This window comes from Diabrotica undecimpunctata, chromosome 3, assembly GCF_040954645.1.
Source record: "Diabrotica undecimpunctata isolate CICGRU chromosome 3, icDiaUnde3, whole genome shotgun sequence".
NCBI lineage: Eukaryota > Metazoa > Arthropoda > Insecta > Coleoptera > Chrysomelidae > Diabrotica > Diabrotica undecimpunctata.
In genome coordinates, this window is record NC_092805.1 from 97,580,069 (window position 1) to 97,599,137 (window position 19,069).

The following is a 19,069-nucleotide window of genomic DNA, read 5'->3' on the forward strand; positions in this document are numbered from 1 at the left end:
TCAAAAACGTAGTTTGCATTTACACACAAAAAGGTAAACTCAAGCCTACATTAAATAAAATTTATGATCTGTGTTAAGACGTGTCTGCTGGATTTTGTCGTAAACATATTGTAGAACTTTACCAGGCAGTTGTACAAAATATGCCAGACCATATATCAAAAAATTAAAAAACATATCTCAAGAAGACGTATTCCACCGTTGTCGATGTACATAGGCCGTGTGTTCTCTTAGTCGTTGTTTTCTTTTAAAACTCTTGTGGCAAAAGTTACAACTAAACGCCAAGTCCTTTCCGCAGTCCAGTCTCAGATGTGAGTTCAGGGTCAAGAGGTTTTTGTACCGTTTTCCGCATTGCGGACAAGGTATGGGTGATGCTAAAATCATAATTTCTATTTATTTATTTATAAAGAACTAAGGTAATATATTTAAAAAGCATGTTAAATAAGAAAATTAGTCAATGAGTGACTTAACGAGTAGAAGACCGGTACGTCAATTATGACTTATCAAAAATGAGTTCATGTTCTTATGATATTTTAAGATACATATATAAAGATGGTCATTTGAGCAAAATACTGTGAATGAACAAAATGCGCCGAATATTATCCCTATACAATGAGACCACAAAGAATATGTGAGTACTAACCTGCGAACGATTTTGTAAAATGTTCGTTTAATTGGTTCGTTTACAATATATATATTTTGCTTAAGTGAATACCCATTTATATAATATACACCAACGAAAACAAAGAATAGTGCGGGCAATCTGAACTTGTCAATGTTTTGTAGCAAACGTTCGTTTGGATCGAACGAATGATTATCTCTATAAACATAACAAATTTAGTGATCAGTTCTAAGTTGCGATCGTTTCTGTAAAATATTTGCAATATTTTGCTCAAGTAAATACTCATCTCAACATACATTTTATAATTACACAGACTTTTCTGGTCATGGTATTAATATAAAGTATTGTATTTTTCTTATGGTATCAGATGTACAGAGAGACTTTCAGATTTTAGAACAATTTTCAAGTATACATGATTTTATCTAAAAACTATATATAACAAGTGTTTAAAGACAACTTGCATTATATGTCTATGGTTGCACCCTAAGGTATCGGGTGTAATGTCTTTAGTTAGTTTCATGCACAATTTTTCTTGCAATTTTTCAATTGCTTATCTTCTATTGGTTTCTTGCTTGTTCTTTGCTAATTCCCCTTGTCTCTAGGATAGAGGTTACATTATCGTCCCATTGGCCGCCTGCCCGTTGATCCCTCAATCTGTCTTCCCGATTCCCATATTTTTTTAACTGGTCTTTCTTGATTCATTCTAATCATGTATTCATACCATCTTAGTTGAGCCTCTTTAATTTTCTTAATAATATGGAAAAATTTGAATGTCTTTTATCCATTTAGATAACTTAGGAGTACCTAAAGATATCCTTATTTTCAGATATAATGAATTAAATGTCATTTATAGTTAATAAAAACACTTATGACTAAATTAGTTTTCAATATTACTCCTGTCGTCAGAGATGAAAATACCAATGAACCTCTAAAAATCATACGAATAAGCTGAATTTTTCCGATAATATCAATTTTAAGATGCCAAAAAAAGATACAAAAAAGTTTACCATTTTTACTCCCCGGCGTTCCCCTAAAAATCCCCTCGTAGAGGGAGGAAAAAGGAAAAAAATCTATTTACCAACAATCTGCACTCCATAGAAAAAAATGTTTCAAATAAAAACCGTAGCTAAGATAACTTTTAACAAAAATGTTTATTAGCATTTTTTATGAAGAATGAACCATCTTCTCAGAAACAACGCTTAAAGCGATCGGCGATTTTGAATGTCAGTTACGCGCGCGAAATAAATTCGATATTTTTTGACCAAAGTGAGCTATCGACAAAAATCAAGTTGCATTTTAAAGGTAAAGATATTGCGTATAGCATCTGTCGTATGCAATTTTTTTATTTTGTCACAAATAAACTCAGTTTTTATAAATGTGTTAAATAAATAACTGTAGCGCGATTTTTGCCATTTTTTATGATTCTCATGAGATCAATACAATTTATCCCTTTCATTAACCGGCTACTATGGAGTTTCGACTACTAGAGCCTAATATTTAAAACCTATACCATGAAATTTTAGTTTTGAGTTTTGGCAACAAATATAAGGCATTTAATATATGCTTAAAAAACGCTGAATTTAAACTTTCACATTACAAACGATCTAAACCCTTTAAAACTGCTCTTTTTCAATAACACTAGTACGTTTTTCCAAATTATCCAACTTTTGCTACAAAATAAACCCAAAACCGTTTTCTTGTAGGCATTTCCCGTGACGTGGAAATGCCTCATATTTTTCGCCACAACTTAAAATTAAAATTTCATGTTATTGGTTTTAAAGGTTAGTCTTTAAAAATGTAAATTTACTACGACCGGCAAGTGATTGAATTTTATTGATCTCACGAGAATCTCAAAAATGGCAAAAATAGAGCAACGTTTATTTATTGAACAGATTTATAGAAACTGATTTTATTTGCGGCAAAATACAAAAAATACATACGAACGCTGCACTCTTCAATTTTAAAACGCATTTTGATCATTATCGACAGGACACTCTGATCAAAAAATATGGAATTTTTACCGTCGACTCGATACAAATTTTATTTAACATTGATTTCGCGCGCGAACTGACATTCAAAATCACCTTTTGCTTCAAGCGTTGTTTTGGACAAAACGGTTCATTCTACATAAAAAGTGGTGATAAACATTTTTATTCAGAATTATATCAGCTACATTTTTTATTTAAAACATTTTTTTCTACGTCGTACAGATTCTAAGTTAATCGATTTTTTGCGATTTTACTCTCCTACGATGGGGGGTTTTAGGGGAAGCCCGGGGCTAAAAGTAGTAAACTTATTTGCATCTTTTTAAGGTGCCAAAATTGATATTCTCGGCAAAATTTAGCTTGTCCGTATGGTTTTTAGGGGTCAAATCTCTGACGACTGGACTGTATGTATTAGCTTTGTTGCAATTCATCTAATTTATTTGTTTAAGAGAATCACACCAAACTTAAGACCATAATTATTTTGTAATTTATAATGCTTCTTCCATTTTATATTGATATAAGCATGCTGGTATCTTCTATAATACGTTTAAAATGTTATATTAATTTAAAAATACGTTCTTTCATTTTAGTTGCTGCATTATTTTGTGTAGTTTAATTTTGAAGGGAAGCTTTTCCCAGTGTACAGCATTATATCCACATAAAAACCTTTTTTATTAAAAATCCATTTGCAAAACGATTAAAACAAATATGTTTTTTATGTTGAAGTTTATCCTCTGCCAGTGAATTGAGCTGTCCATGGTAAAAAATATCAAAATCAGGAATTACAATCACCTACTAACTTACAATCCAATCGTTGATACAATGACATCAAAAACAATTTTTTATCTGGCAATATGTATGGATCAACTGAGCAGATAATATTTTTCATTGACAGTCAATGTGTATAAACGGCGATTCTATCTATAGTTGGTTCACTCAGCTTGAGCATATTTTGACGGAGTCCTTGTTGGAAGTATACGCCACAAAAGTAAAAACCTTATTAAGATTTCTTGATTTGAAAAAAGAATAATAAGCAAGAATAGCCGAAGTGCATATTCATTAATTTTGATTAAAAACTTTTTATTTGTAAAAACCAATCTATCAATGACTCAAAAATTTCAAAAATAAACATTTAACCCTGTTAAAATCTCAACATACTTTATTGCTAATTTAGTTTTCCCTCGTAGTTGGTCAAATTGCAATTACCTAAGCACCATCCACTATCGAACAATAACTTGGTTGTTGCAAAATGAACAAGAGACAATTAATTTTTTTTACTGCAAATGCAAATGCGTGAGCAGTTATGATGTCTAGACGTCGAGCGGCGCGATATAAAAAGACCCTATTTGTAAAAAGTTACTTGTTAGTTGAAAATAATTATATGTACATTTAAAATCACTTTTAAATACACTTTCACAGTTTACACATAAAGATAAATTGTCTTCATTTTCGTGCGTTTTGACTAATAGAAATTGTAACATTAGTAGTGAACAAGGTTTCCGCGCAAAACTTTTATTTTAATCGATGCAGTTTTATTTTTTTAATGCATGTGCATGTGAATATCTTTTAAATTTAATTTAAAATTAATATTGGCTATAAGCACGTGGGATTTTTAATTTAATATATCTCGATATACACCAGAATTGAAGTAACAAGTTATAAATCTAGTTTGAATGTATATGAAGTAGCTGTTGAGACAGACACAACCAATATTAATCTTTCTCTATAATGATAAAACTGTATGTATTTTTAAATAACATCTAATAAGAAAATCATAACTATCCATAACTCTATTTGACTTGGTTTTTGATATGATAACAGCTTTTAATTTAGATATTCTTTGTCCAAATAAAATCCTAAACAAGACAAAGCATGGCACATAAGTTTTGATACTTTGAAGTTTCCACTCGATTTTGATATCTAATCTAGTGGCCATAACAACAACAAACGAATTATTGTTTGTTTTTATTGATAAACGTGATTTAATAAATATGTTCGAATGTACAAAATGTTCATAAAAACTTCGCAAAACTATTTACTCGACAGTTGTTGCACACAGAATTATTCTTATCTTATTCAGAAGTCAAAATGTTAGCCACATAACTATTATAGCAAAGGAAGTATTGGAAAAGAAAAATATAAATGGACCTTATTTTTTTCATAACTCAGTTCGTATATCCCAAAATTCTGCACTTATTTTAATGCTTTTTTGACCAATTTAAAAAATTATATCAAGAATTTTTTCAGTAAAATCTATCGTCTTCCTATTATTCTGTGTTGAGTATTTAAAATTTTTCGTTAACTATGCAATTGTCACTTTGCATGAGTTATAACTCGATTTATATTAGGGTTGCGGCAAAAACAAACAAAAATAACCCCTTTAACTTTTATAAGCTACATACATTTAATTCATCAACAGGTATTTTTTCGATAAACAGTAAAATTTTTGAGTTATGCGGGAAAAATCGATTAAAAGCGTAAGAAAAATTGAAATTTTCAATCACAAATAAGTCTAAAAGTATTGATTTTTCGAAAAAGCTCTATAGAACATTTTTTGCTTAGACTCTTTTCTATCGATTCTTAAGATTATTTTTAATATCACATTCTAACCACCCAGTTGTGGTGGACTCCATCCCCAAGGAACAAGCACATCTCAAGATAGGATAGATGTTGGTTGTTATGGTATCCCCTACTTACTGTTAAAATTTCAAGAAAAGCGATGCATTTTGATGGAATTCTAAGTTAAAAACCTTGGTACACTGCACTATTTCTAGTTTTTAGAAATTATGTAATTCCCAATATTAAGTTCAAATCGTGTATTAAATAAAGAAGCAGAAGCAGAAGTCGTCTTCCAAATAATAAAACAGCAGTAAGTTCTCATAAAATATTTAATAAAAATGAACTAATGAGACATGCCTATTTAGACTTTGTTTTTGTGTAAATTTTTTCGGGCAATACATACAAGGAAAGTGGTACTTTAGTGTGCATTCGTATTTAACATGTCGATTTAGGTGGTTTCGGTTTTTATAACTTCTATAACATTGCTCACATTGGTAATAATCTAAAATAAATAAATAAAACGTTAAAATTTAACAGATTTCGTATTTGGAAGCAGAAGTGGTTTTGCAAATAATAAAACAGCAAACTTCTCTTAAAATATTTAATAAAAATGAACCAATGATATATGCCTATTTAGATTTTGTTTTCTTGTAAATTTTTTTGGACAATACATACAAGGAAATTGGTACTTTTGTATGCATTCGTATTTAACATGTCGATTTAAATGGTTTCTATTTTTATAACTTCTATAACATTGATCACATTGGTAACAATCTAAAATTATTAAATGAAACTTCAATATTTAGATAAACTGTATTGATTTAGTATTAACCATATCAAGATTATGGATAAAATATGTACACCGTATCATCTGTTTCAAAGAATGAGTATTAAAGGACACCACAGGATTTTAAATTTTAAACAAGATAACCAACTTTTATACACGCTGTATTTACATCCTATAGGAACTATGTATCAAGTTTGAAGACTCTTCGCTTCTATCCTGAGTTAGCTGCACCTTTGGTAATCTTTGATTCATTGACCACAAACTCACTAACGTTCTTCCTTGGACCAAAAGGAACAAATGTCCAAACTATTTCTTCAAGAATTATTGCACAAACAAAAAGATAGCCAAAGAGACTATTTCAAAAATATTTGTTGTGTTCTTAGTAACATCTCGTAGGTCAAAATAAATAAGGTACCCACTTAAAGTCACTAAAGCAGCAAGCTAAGGCACCATAATATATCTGGTTCCTTTAAAAATATCTAGCGAATTTAAAGAGAAGTACGTGTGAACGAGTGTACACTATAAATCCACCATTTTGAACTGCTGAAGTTTGTGACGATAATATACTCTTATCGCATGGAGTACGCCTATGTATTTAACAAAACAATTTTTTATACCGCCACTAGCCATATAAAACACCCAGCAGAAACTCTGTCGAGGTATTCTTTGTGTGTTAAATGAAGAATACCTACATACATACTACATACCTACTGGAACAGGTCCGCTGAACGTGTTCTATTCCGTCGATTTGGTGAGTAGAACAAAATCGATAATTCCCCGTGCTGTCGGTGACTACATATATGCCGATTGCAGCCACCGAAGTTCCTTTACCGTCACTGATGGTTTGAATCGGACATTTCCTACCGTAGACGATAATTTCGAGCTGAGAAATGAATGTGACCATGTATAATTCCCCCAATCGTAGATTTATTATTCACAGGTCAAATATCGTCACTCCATCCTTCTAAGATCTACGAAAGCCGAACATGTACATATAGAATTACATAATAACGAAATGATTTTCATATTTTTTATCTGTTTAAATCAAAATAAATGTCTTGAAAAAATCATATTCTCATAGTCTCCGACTGTTATTTACTACCCAACTAAATAAAAAGACAGTAAAGTATTAATAATTTTTTATTGAGAATGAACTAATGCAATATGCCTCTTTAGATTATCTTTTCTTGTAAATTTCTTCGGACAATAGATACACTGAAATTGGTGCTTAAGTGTGCATTCATATTTTATGTGTCGATTTAGATGTTTTCTGTTTTTGTAACTTCTCATACATAGCTCACATTGATATAAATCTAAAATTATCATTGAAAAGTTAATATTTAGATAATTGCATTGACCATATCAGCACTCTTGAAATTTATGTTTTTTTAGATAATGATAGAAAGTTATTGTTTGTTAAACTATCTTGAATACATCTACTTATAATTAAATTGTTTGATTTTTCCAATTCTTATTATTCAACTAAGGTTGGTTCTTCAACTAACTAAATATGGTTTTCCCGCCAAATTTCAGTTTAACTTCCATTCATCAAATTAGATATACCCTCTCCGCATATATTGGTCGCTTTATTAACAATAATATACAAGAAATTGTCCTCTAACTTCCACTTAATTGTTGAAATACATTCCACATTAGCATTTTTCCATAATTCGTTTTTTCAATGTACTCTCCTCCGGTAAGAATTGATTAAAATGTTTTTCAAAAAAGAACTTAAAACTAGAGTGAATAACTTTATACAGAGGAATGCAATCAACCTCTGGCATAAATCAAATTTAAATGTTTCTTGCTCCTTTTTGAACTGCTTAAGCTATCCTACAGATATATTTGGACTAACTTATGGAATTAAATTTTTCCAAAATACGTTTAAGAAGTGGGGTTCCAGAATGCTGGCCAATAAAGTATTTTTTACTACTTGACGTCGGAGAATTTTTTAAAATAACATTCAAACTCGTTTGTGTCTCGAGTATCTCGTGTAACATATACAAACGTTAAAATAAAAACAAACACTTTTCGGGTGCTAAACTTAATTATTAAAATAAAAATTATTGGATGAATTAGAATGGGAACTATTTTAACTATTTTTTAAATCAATTTGACCAAAAGTTGTGAAATTCAATAGTTTTTTGCAAAGCGATAAAGTAGTTATCACAAATTTGTTAGCGAAATGATTACAATGTAATATCTATGGCCTACTCATATGGACCTACAATGTATGAGTCAAACTAATGTTGAAACAATTGATCCTCAAAATATTAGAAAATTTGTCAAGATTTTTAACATGTATTGTGGCATGCTACTTTTTTCTATTACTGGCCTGTATTTTTATTGAGTATTTAAAAGAGCCTTGCTCTTAAAAGAACCTTTTTGTAATAAATTATATTTGGGGCTATATTATTTGATAAACGAATGCGTTTTCTTTTAAACCACTCAATTTAAGTACTAAATAAATATAATCCGTCTTAAGATTTTATTGGTTTTTAGTTAGAAGCGTTCTGAAGTGTATTATTTTCTTATGGGAATTAATATTTTGAACCACAGTGCACATCCCCTTCCCAAAAATTAATTAGCTAAAGCCGAATTTATAAAAAAGGACTATCTGTTTTTATTTGTCAGTTGCCAGTTAATATTTGAATGTCAATATGCATTCAGACGTAGATATTTGTCGTTTACTCTTCATTATTAATTAATTGAGATAGTGAGAAATTCTTTTTTCGTTATTTATCGAGTCCCTTACTCTTGCAATTCACTGGTGCCGTTACTATTCATTCAGAAGCCCCAGTTGTCACGTCGAGGGCAACTACATTTAGCAATATCTTTGCCGAAGAGGTAGATATAGTATTTTAACATTATAAGAACCATCTGTTTATCTCCAGGCCTTCGACCCTATCATCACAGGTCAACAAACCAGTGTGAGTGCTAATGTTGAGAAGCATTATATAATGCTAATGTTTTTGTTAAAAACAGTAACTTTTAATTTTTTGTAGAGTTTATTTTGAGTATTTTGAGTATGTAACCAAACTCTATAACATTATAATCTTGTAACAATAATTTAAGTAAAACGGAATTTTGGCCAATAATTCTCGTTCAGATTGTAGTCAAAGATTCATTTTTAATTTTTTTAAGACATATTAATATGTTTTGATATGTCATTTTCGTAACAAGTTTATTATTTAAAGTACAAATGATTACAATATATTTTAAAGTTTAAGATTTTTAATGACAGTATGTGTCATTAGGCTTTTTAATAATAAAAATTTTTGAGCATTAATAAACAATGTTTATTGTTTATTTTTTTTTACAAGTCATGTTTGATTTTGAAAGTTTAATAAACATTATATTTTTGAGACGTATTATTTTATTTTTGAGTAGACGAATAAATTTTGTTGTAGAAGATAATAATATGATTCTTCGAAAGTATTGTATTGAATAAATAACCTTTTCCTGCAACTTATGGTTAGATATTCTTTTTGAGATGTATTAGCAGCAATTTTATTAACCAAACTAATTTTATTTGGTAAGTTAACAAAAAATTTTTTCTTTCTAGTTCAACTTTGTAAGATATTTTGTCTTTTTAAGCAGCTCTTGATAGTAATTGTAAACACAATTAAAAGCTCGAGATAATAAATAGTTAACCAAAAGCCCCTTTTATTGACTCCAACCCATCCAAAACATTTATATATTTTTTCCAAACGAGTCACAAGTACTTCTTTTACTTCTTTTTTCCTATATATATATATATATATATATATATATATATATATATATATATATATATATATATATACACAGCGCAAAAGTCTAAGGATATTTTAATAATTTGACAATACCAATGACAGAAATTTCATGACCATATAAATTTGCTTGTACTATAATTGTTGATACAGATACTCACTTCTTATCAAAAAAAAATTGTAAAACTGATATCAATGCGTGTTTTAGAATGTTTTTTATAAGGCACAAAAAATCGACATTTTTATGTTTTGTTTATTTTTAATTTTAGTCACTTTATACCATTCTTGCTTAATAGGTGAGTTAAAGATATTGTCCTTTTACCATGCAACGACAACGCTTAACGTTGGACGAGATGCATAGAGCCGTGGGTCTCCTTCAAGCTGGTATGCGACAAACTCAAGTTGCTGACCAGCTGGGTGTATCCCAAAGCGTCGTAAGTCGTTTGTTACGTCGGTTTAGAGACACTGGTAGTCCAGCCGAGCAACATCCAGGACGTGGTCGCTCTACAACCGTCACTCAAGACCGATATTTAATTTTAAATGCCAGAAGGCAGCCAACAATCACAGCACCCGAGCTGCTTAATGAATTACAGCTTGCACATAATGTAACAATTAGCAGCAGTATTGTGAGGAATCGTCTCCATGAAGCTAATCTTGGTAGTCGGCGACCACTGAGATGTCCACCTCTATCTAGAGGCAATCGCGCTGCAAGATTAACCTGGTGTCAATAGTTTCAGAATTGGACTGACAATGACTGGGCCACAGTTTTGTTTAGTGACGAATTTAGATATGGATTTCATCCAGATTCTCGTCGGACAAGAGTTTGGAGACGACCCGGAAATGGAGAACGATTACGACATCTTCAAGAAGTGTATGCATACAGAGGTGGTATATTAATGGTATGGGGCGGAATCATGATTGACGAAAGAACTGACCTCATTTTCCCACGTGGCTTTATCACAAGTCAGCAATATTTGGACACTATTCTTGGAGCTGTTGTGCGCCCGTTTGCTGCTGCTCTTGGAGAAAATTCTTACTTTATGCATGATAACGCTCGACCGCATGTTGCACATATTGTAACAAACTGGTTGGATAACGAGGGTATTGATGTATTGCCGTGGCCAGCACAATCACCGGACCTGAATCCCATTGAGCATGTATGGGACATACTCCAACGAAGAATTACTGCACATATGGGCAATATCTACAATGAGTTTCTATTAAAAGAGCTTCTGAGAGAACAATGGACACAACTACCTCAAGCAGACATTAACAATGTAATTCGGAGCATGAACAGTAGATGTAGAGCTGTGATAAACCAACGTGGTGGCCATATTTTATTTTAAGTTTATGTTTCGTATTTTTGACATTTTATGGTGGTATGTGAAACATGGGTGATTTGCAATATATTTTTTTTTGCTCAAATTTTCTGTTTTTTTTTTGCAATTTATGGTTTTTGACATATTAAACAACAATTTAAACTACAAATTACTTTTTTTAAGTTGATTACAGATAAACAAAATACGTCTATTTATAAAAATATCGTTGTATATATATATATATGTATATATATATATATATATATATATATATATATATATATATATATATATATATATATGTATATATGTATATCGACTTTTGCGTTGTATATATATATATATATATATAATATATATATATATATATATATAATATATATAATATATATATATATATATATATATATATATATATATATAATATATATAATATATATATATATATATATATATATATATATATATATATATGTATGTTTATATATCTAAATAAAAGACAATAAAGTTTTTACCATTTTTTATTGAGTATGAACTAATGCAATATGTCTCTTTAGATTTGCTTTTCTTGTAAATTTCTTCGGGCAATTATTACACTGAAATTGGTGCTTAAGTGTGCATTCATATTTTACGTGTCTATTTAGATTTTTTCTGTTTCTGTAACATCTCATACATAGCTCACATTGATATACACCTAAAATTATTATTGAAAAGTTAATATTTAGATAAGAGAATTCACAATATTATTACTCTTGAAATTTGTATATTTTAAGATACTGACAGAAAGTTAGTTGATGTTAATCAGGAAGAGCTCTTCAAAAAAAGCAGGGCCAGACTGAATCACCGAGAGGGTACAAAAATATCTTCCGGCGAAAGCAGTCGTTTATTTAACAAGCATAGTAAATGTAATGACGACATTCAGGCTCTTTCCAAATCGATAAAGAGAAGGCCATGTCATATCGCTTCATCATAAAACTAAAAAATAGCATATCCTCTTAAAACTGCAGGCTGATAGGCTTAGTTCCACTAATTAGCAATATAGCAGAAAGAGTGATTTTTTCAAAATTATACAGACTAACGGAAAGATTAGGATTAACGAAAACACAAGAACCAGCATATTGCAATAAGAAATCAACAAACCGCCCTGAATGAACTTAAAGACTGGTGCATACAATGGCAATAGATATAAACCCAGAGAAAACCCAAGCAGTTATGTTCAAAAAAAGAGAAATACTAGAAGACCAATTAGAAGAAATGAAGCAAAAATACCTAGAAGTCATAATGGACAAAGATCTGACGTTTACTCCACACCACAAATCACAAAGCAGCAGCCGCCCAAGCGAGAATCAGTTAACTTATAACAGAAAAGGGACCCACGTTGGAGCCAATGTAACAAACAGGTAGGAAAAGGTGCACTAATAACTGTCAATATAAAAATGCAATAAATATAAATAAAGGGTCGGTCACATAGACAAGTGGGTCAGGCGACCGACTCTCATTCGCTTCAGGAATTATAAAAATGCGCGGAAGAGGATGAAATCAGCCAATTCGCACACCTGTAAGAGACAATACAATATTAAACAGGATAATAAAAACCTTAAGAAATTGAAAGTAAAACACCAGGTGTAAAGCATCTTTACTTTACTTAAAGTAAAGATTTGGGCGCCAGCAAAGTATATAGAGTAGACTAAACGCCAAGTTGTGACCCTTATTATAAAAAAAAAGAAATCCTTTGGGTATCTATAAAACAATAAAAAAGGTACTAAAATAAAATGTTATTACATGTGCAACCCCATATGATAATAACAATATAAACACTATTTACAATAATTAAAATAAATTAAATTTCTGTTTTTAAAATTCCTCCACATTTTAAAAGTGGTTGATGATTCTCGTCCAGTTGCGCTGCTAAACTACATACAAGTAAAAATTAGTGAGGTATTTTGAACAAATACTCCCTAAGGCGAAATTATGTTAACATAATCGTTTTTCTTCCCAAAAATAACCTAAGCTAACTTCTTAAACTGTTAAATAAAGGATCTTTTGCATATAAACAAATTAACACGATAAACTTAAATAAAACTTAATTGATTCGCTTTAATACCCAAAAATATATAAAAATTTTACGCTTCAAAATTTCAGGCTGGAATGCCCGACAGCACGTGGAACAATTGTTAGGTTACATATTAAAACCGACCAGGGCCCTGATTCTAATTGAGATTTCGACTCAAAACATGTCGAAATTAATATGGCGACGTCGAAATGCTACTTTGCGAACCTTGTGGATTTCAGCTGAACTAACCAAACGACGTCACTAATTTTCGACTTATCGAAATTAATTTCAACTTCAAGAAAGTGGTTGAAATTTCATTTCGAGTCGAAATTAATCTGACATGACTGACTGGACTGGGAGAAGTGAACTTAGGTTCAGTTTAGGTAGGCGGTGTTTTGATTTTTGCAAGGAAAACTGAGGCAAAAAGTATTAATATGGCTGTGTTTTAAGAATTTGAGAGGATAGATATCCGACGCTCATAACGGAGGATAAGAAGAATGTTACGGGATACTCAAAATTCTTTTTCACTAAGTGATGCTCAATTTAGGCATCACCATTTTAATATGGGTATTAGAACCATATTTGGAAGAAGGTGTTTATGCCGCTAGGATACCCAAAATGTTTAGGGTTAGTATTACTAAGCTGTAAATTTAAAAATATATTAGAATATAACCACTAAGTCAAATCTTAGTGGTTATAACTTAAGGATCTCCCACATCGCCTTTTTTTTCTTGCCATCTTTTCTTTCAATTCAAAATATAATTGAGAATGGCCACTATTTATGATTTAACAACTCAAACAAGAAAAAAAAAGACGTTCACGTAACGTAAACAAAACAAACATTCAACAAGCGTAGTGCAGCCAATAAACAACAGGGCCAACCCAAATTTTCAGCAGTGTCAAAATGATAAAGTAAATATCCCCAGTTTTAACTACAATCGAAATGAATGAGAATCGCTAGCAATTGCGACTGTCATGGCGTAGTCGCTTTTAAATTTCGACATCGAAATGAAATAGAATCAGGGCCCAGATGTCCAGTCTCAACATATTCATAGTCCAGTGACTGGGTATTGATTTCCGATACAATCGGAACTCCCAAATATAGATAAATACGCGTGTAGGTGGCGGTGTTGTGAATTGTCTAGCCAACAGGTGAAAATAAATAAATTATTTCTATTTAACGAAACAAAAGATTAGAAAAAGATGAAAAGTAACGTAATCGTTACAGGCTCATAGAAAGAAGAAGTAAACTTGACCTCAAAATCAGAACCAGATTAATACATAGTATCATATTACCTATACTGACATATGTATCTATCATATTAGGATACAAGAACAAGATACAATCAGTCCACAAATGATGTCTAAGAGAAGCTAAAGAAGTATCTATTTACGTAGCTGAACGCTTTCTTTGACACTCAACAAATCAGATACAATGGAAAAGAAAGCACACGTAAAATTCAACGAGTTTGGGAATCACTCATACCACATTCTGCAAGAGATATTAGGCGAGATGATTCCACTGGCGAGAGTATTACTTTTAATCCATACATCTTAAAAGATGCGTAGTGATCAGAATATTGCGTTCCTTCCAGAGAACGTATTGCTCTTTTTGCGCTGTCTCTCAATTTATCTACATTCCCAATGTCCGTATTTAATAATTTTTCGACTGTATCAATTCATCGGGTTGGTAATCGCCCTCAATTTGGACCTTCCCCGTTGGACTTCTACTCTCTCCAAATCATGAATGTTATATGTTCGAAAAATGTTAATATTTTTGAATATATGGAACAGTAGAGACATCATTCTTCTCCAACATCATATCTCAAATGCATCGATTATTTTCATGCACGTTTCAAATGTATAGCTAAATATTGGGAAAACCAGTGTTCGTACAAGATTGATCTTAGTGTTTTTTGTTTGAGTGATTTTTCATATTTTGGAGAGGTTCGACATAGCGGTTCTATATTTCGATAACGGTTCGACATACCCATGAGTATACTTTCCAATTTTTAAAAAACGGACTCAGCCATAAAAAAAAATTAAAAGCACTAACAAAAACAAGAGTGGCCAACTCACACCGAGCGCCGAGTGACGAATAAGACCTGACGGTGGAAGGTGTAATTTTGCATAAAACTTGGTAAATCACGATATAAAAATTGACCGGTTTTGAATTTTTGTCTATTCATTATAGTTATTTAATTCTGTTTAATAGCAAAATCAGTTAGTCAACTGGGCACAATAAGAGTAGAAATTACAGGTTAAATTAATTAGCAATCTTTACATCTATTAAGTTTAAGTATATGTAGATGTACAAGAAAAATGATAAATCAATTACGGACAATTATTCCTTTAATTTAGAAACGTAAACAATAATAATAACAACAAGACTAATATATTTGAATTCAAACGGCCTATACAATATAGCATCCTTAAGTAATGATACTTTCAGTATGCATCGTTTTAAAGTGCCTTCTTAAATTTCCCAAGCGTTTGGATTTATATTTACATTGTGTACAAGCAAATTGTGGTTCCTTCTGACATTCTTGTTTTTGATGATTTCTTAAGGTATTTGAGTTCTTATACCTTTTCCCACATGTTTCGCAATAGTGCGAATAGCCTAAAAAAATATTACCTAAGTCAACTATTAAAAAATAATGTTATTACGAATATACCCTCGTCGCTTCGTTACCCAGGGTTGTTCAATACATGCCCCACGAGGAGTCTTGATACATTTTAAATATATGTATTATATTACATACATTACATTTAGGTAAAAGTTTTAGAATAACTGCAATTTTTATTTAAAAAATCTGATAGAGATTTAAATAGTCGAATCGGCAAAATACTCTAATAATTTTAATCGTAAATAAGTGTAAGCAGGATATGGATGAAATTTAGGAAAAATAGATTAACGTTATATAACTTAATATCATTGGAATCAGAAATTCACGAAGCACATCAGTATGGCGCTATGATATTTTAACTACACTCCACAATTGGAAGATTTACGGTAACATGTTTGCTTTTATTTCAAACTTTCTACGGCAACGAATTTCCAAGTTCGAATCAAAAACCATTTGTCTGAATCTAAATTACAGAAAAATGGAATTCCGCAGGTATCGAATCTAAGCGTAGCGCTATTTTTAATTGCTATTAACAATGTGGTGTCATACTGCAATGGCACAATTAAAACTTTTTTGTACGCTGATGATCTGGTAATTCCAGCAAGAAATAAAAACATATTATCCGCTCATAATCGTATTGCTGTAGCTCTTAAGTCGATAGAATCGTGTCTAACAATATTGGGCTCCAGTTTTCCACCACAAAAACAAAAGTTATACATTTTTCACGAAAATCAAATCCACAAAAGCTCCCAAATCTATTTTTATACAATTCTCCTATAGAATATACAACAGAAATAAAAATCCTATGGATGCAACTGGACTCCAAATTAAGCTGGACAAGTCAATATATACTCGCTAAGACTATCGTGTCAAGCTGGACTAAACATTATGAAATCTGTGTCACATAAAAATTAAGGAGCAGATTTACCAACTCTAATAAATTTAGATAGAGCTTTAATCAGATAAAAACTGGACTACGGATGTGTTGTGTATAACTCCGCAAATCAAGCATTGCTCAAAACTTTGGATACTCTTCAGAGTTCAGCCATTAGACTTGCTCTTGGAGCATATTGCACCAGTCCTGTGGACAGTCTACACTGTGAAGCTGAAGAGCCACCCTTAAAACTAAGAAGGAAATACTTAACTCTATCGTATGTCTCGAATCTAACCCAAAAATCCAGTTTTCCATCATGCTGTTGCTAACGGGTTCCAGGAGATCTATCAAAAAAGAAATAGGGGTCCTGTACCTTTCTATGAACGTATACTTATGATACTTATTAGATTTTAATATTGAACTACCTCCCATTTATCCTACTCGTGAAATAAATTTATGTATTCCTTGGGTTGTTCCTTCTCCGCTTTGTAAACTTAAACTTACAGCATATAACAAAAATAACGTGATACCCAATTTTTTTAAAACTCACTTTCTCCATGTTCTCATACAGTACAAAAATTACCATCTTATAAACACGGACGCATCTAAGACCATAAATGGAGTAGGAGCATGCTTTGTAATAATTTTATACCGTATATACCAAAACAATTTGACAGTAAAGTTCCTCTGGGTACCGTCACACGTTGGAACAGATAATGACGAAAAGGCAGATAGTCAAGCTAGGTCGGCACTAACCAGTACAGCAGCATCAGTCGAAAATCTAACGGTTTAAAACCTTACTTAAAAGCAAAATTACACGATGTTTGGCAAAACCAATGAAATAGAAGTACCACTAAATTGATAGAAATAAAATCTTCCGTCCTTCCATGGAACTTCTGGCCCTCAAAGCGACAACACCAAGTCCTAATAACACGTCTCAGATTAGGACACTCTTCTACAACACATGAATACTTGTTAAAGAGAGAAGAAGAACCATTGTGTTTTCTTTGTGAATGTAAACGGACAGTGAAGCACATTTTGATTGACTGTCCAATATACTCAGTTGAAAGACTATATCACCACATTCCAAAAACATTAAAAGAGCTTCTAGAAGAATCTAAATACGTAGCTGACTTGATAGAATTCTTAAAATCTATAAACTTTTTTAATAAAATTTAACAACATTTTTCAAGGAATAGATTCAGATCAGAAACGATATACTCTTTATAGTACCACACTCTTTACTTTATAACGCAAGATATACTATTTTGTGATTTCTGTGAAGAGTATAGTGTTTTCGCAATCCCCACGAAGTAATAAAATTATAGAAGCAGGCAGTTCCAGAAGTGGCTGCCTATATTATTATTTACAGGGTACATAAAATAATCTGTTTCGAAAAGGTAACATTAAAATTAAACTTAATTTTGGAAAATCCTTAGATTTTAGCAATCTATAATCTAAGAGTAAATCTTTAGTTAAGACAAGATTTCTTAGAAAACATTAACCCTATGATTATAGTTAAAATAAGAATAAAAACAATGAAACATGACAATAAGGCACTATACTGGGTCTAAATGAACATCTCTACAAGGCCATGCAGAAAGCTGTACTCCTCTCGACGTCCAGATATACTAAAATTTTTGGGAGATACTCCAGAATACCAAGTCACCTAGGACTCGATAACACGGAAAGAGTCCCACCAGAGCTCAATTCTTTGGATACCGTAGGTATCTGCTATTTAAGTAAATTTGCTATTTCTTTTTAAACTGGGGTACAACGTTAAAATAATATCATTTATTATAGTTTCATTGCAAAATTATCCAAAACAAAGCAGCTAATAACTACGGGATGTACAAACCTTTTCTTATGTCGCTTTTTATTGTTATTTATTTATTTAAAATATAATAACATTAAATAAGTATTATTTATAAACAGTACTAAATTGTTATTTATAAACAATTTTTCATAATACTCTATATTTTTAAACCGGTTGTTGGTTTAAAAATCTATGATCAATTAAAAAAATTGGTGAGTCCCTAGATGAAAGTCTTTTTGTATTATCTCAGAATATACATTTCTACTGTCAAACTAGTCTAAAAAGTTATGACGAAAAACTTCATTTGTCTAAAATCCTTCAGCGTAAACTCGTCAGGTAATCTACCTCTACCAGGATAAAATGCTGAAGTTAAGACCTACATATACTGATTAAAACTCTAAGAAACTGTTATACTCTCGACGAATGTTAATAGGCGAACTCAGGTTTTGCAGTGAATGACTATCCATTCCCTAGCTTCCCGTACCAGGAACAAAGAAAATCAGAAAGAGCAACAATGCAACTGAACGCAATTTAAGCGGTTGCAGCAAGGCCTAGACGCAAATGAGGCTCAGCATAAGTCATAAAGCCTCCGCTACTTTTGGCAAAAGTTTCGTTTATACTCTGTTTCTTGTAATTTGTATCCAAAATAGCTAAAAACTTTATTAAGAAATGGTAATA

The 19,069-nt window shown here is 31.3% G+C and overlaps 1 protein-coding gene across 4 annotated transcripts in view; it reads right to left on the reverse strand.

Annotated features, from left to right (window-relative positions):
• lola (longitudinals lacking) overlaps positions 1-19,069 on the reverse strand; it is a 604,955-nt gene that overhangs the window by 46,075 nt on the left and 539,811 nt on the right. Inside the window, exon 5 of one of the 4 annotated variants that reach the window (XM_072526380.1) lies at positions 11,527-11,715. The exons of 2 other annotated variants lie outside the window; for them this stretch is intronic. In XM_072526380.1, coding sequence (XP_072382481.1) covers positions 11,543-11,715 — 173 coding nt within the window. In that variant the 3' untranslated portion in view covers positions 11,527-11,542. Of the gene's footprint in view, positions 1-11,526; positions 11,716-15,408; positions 15,695-19,069 lie in introns of those variants that run through there. One more of the 4 variants, XM_072526377.1, reaches the window with a different exon arrangement.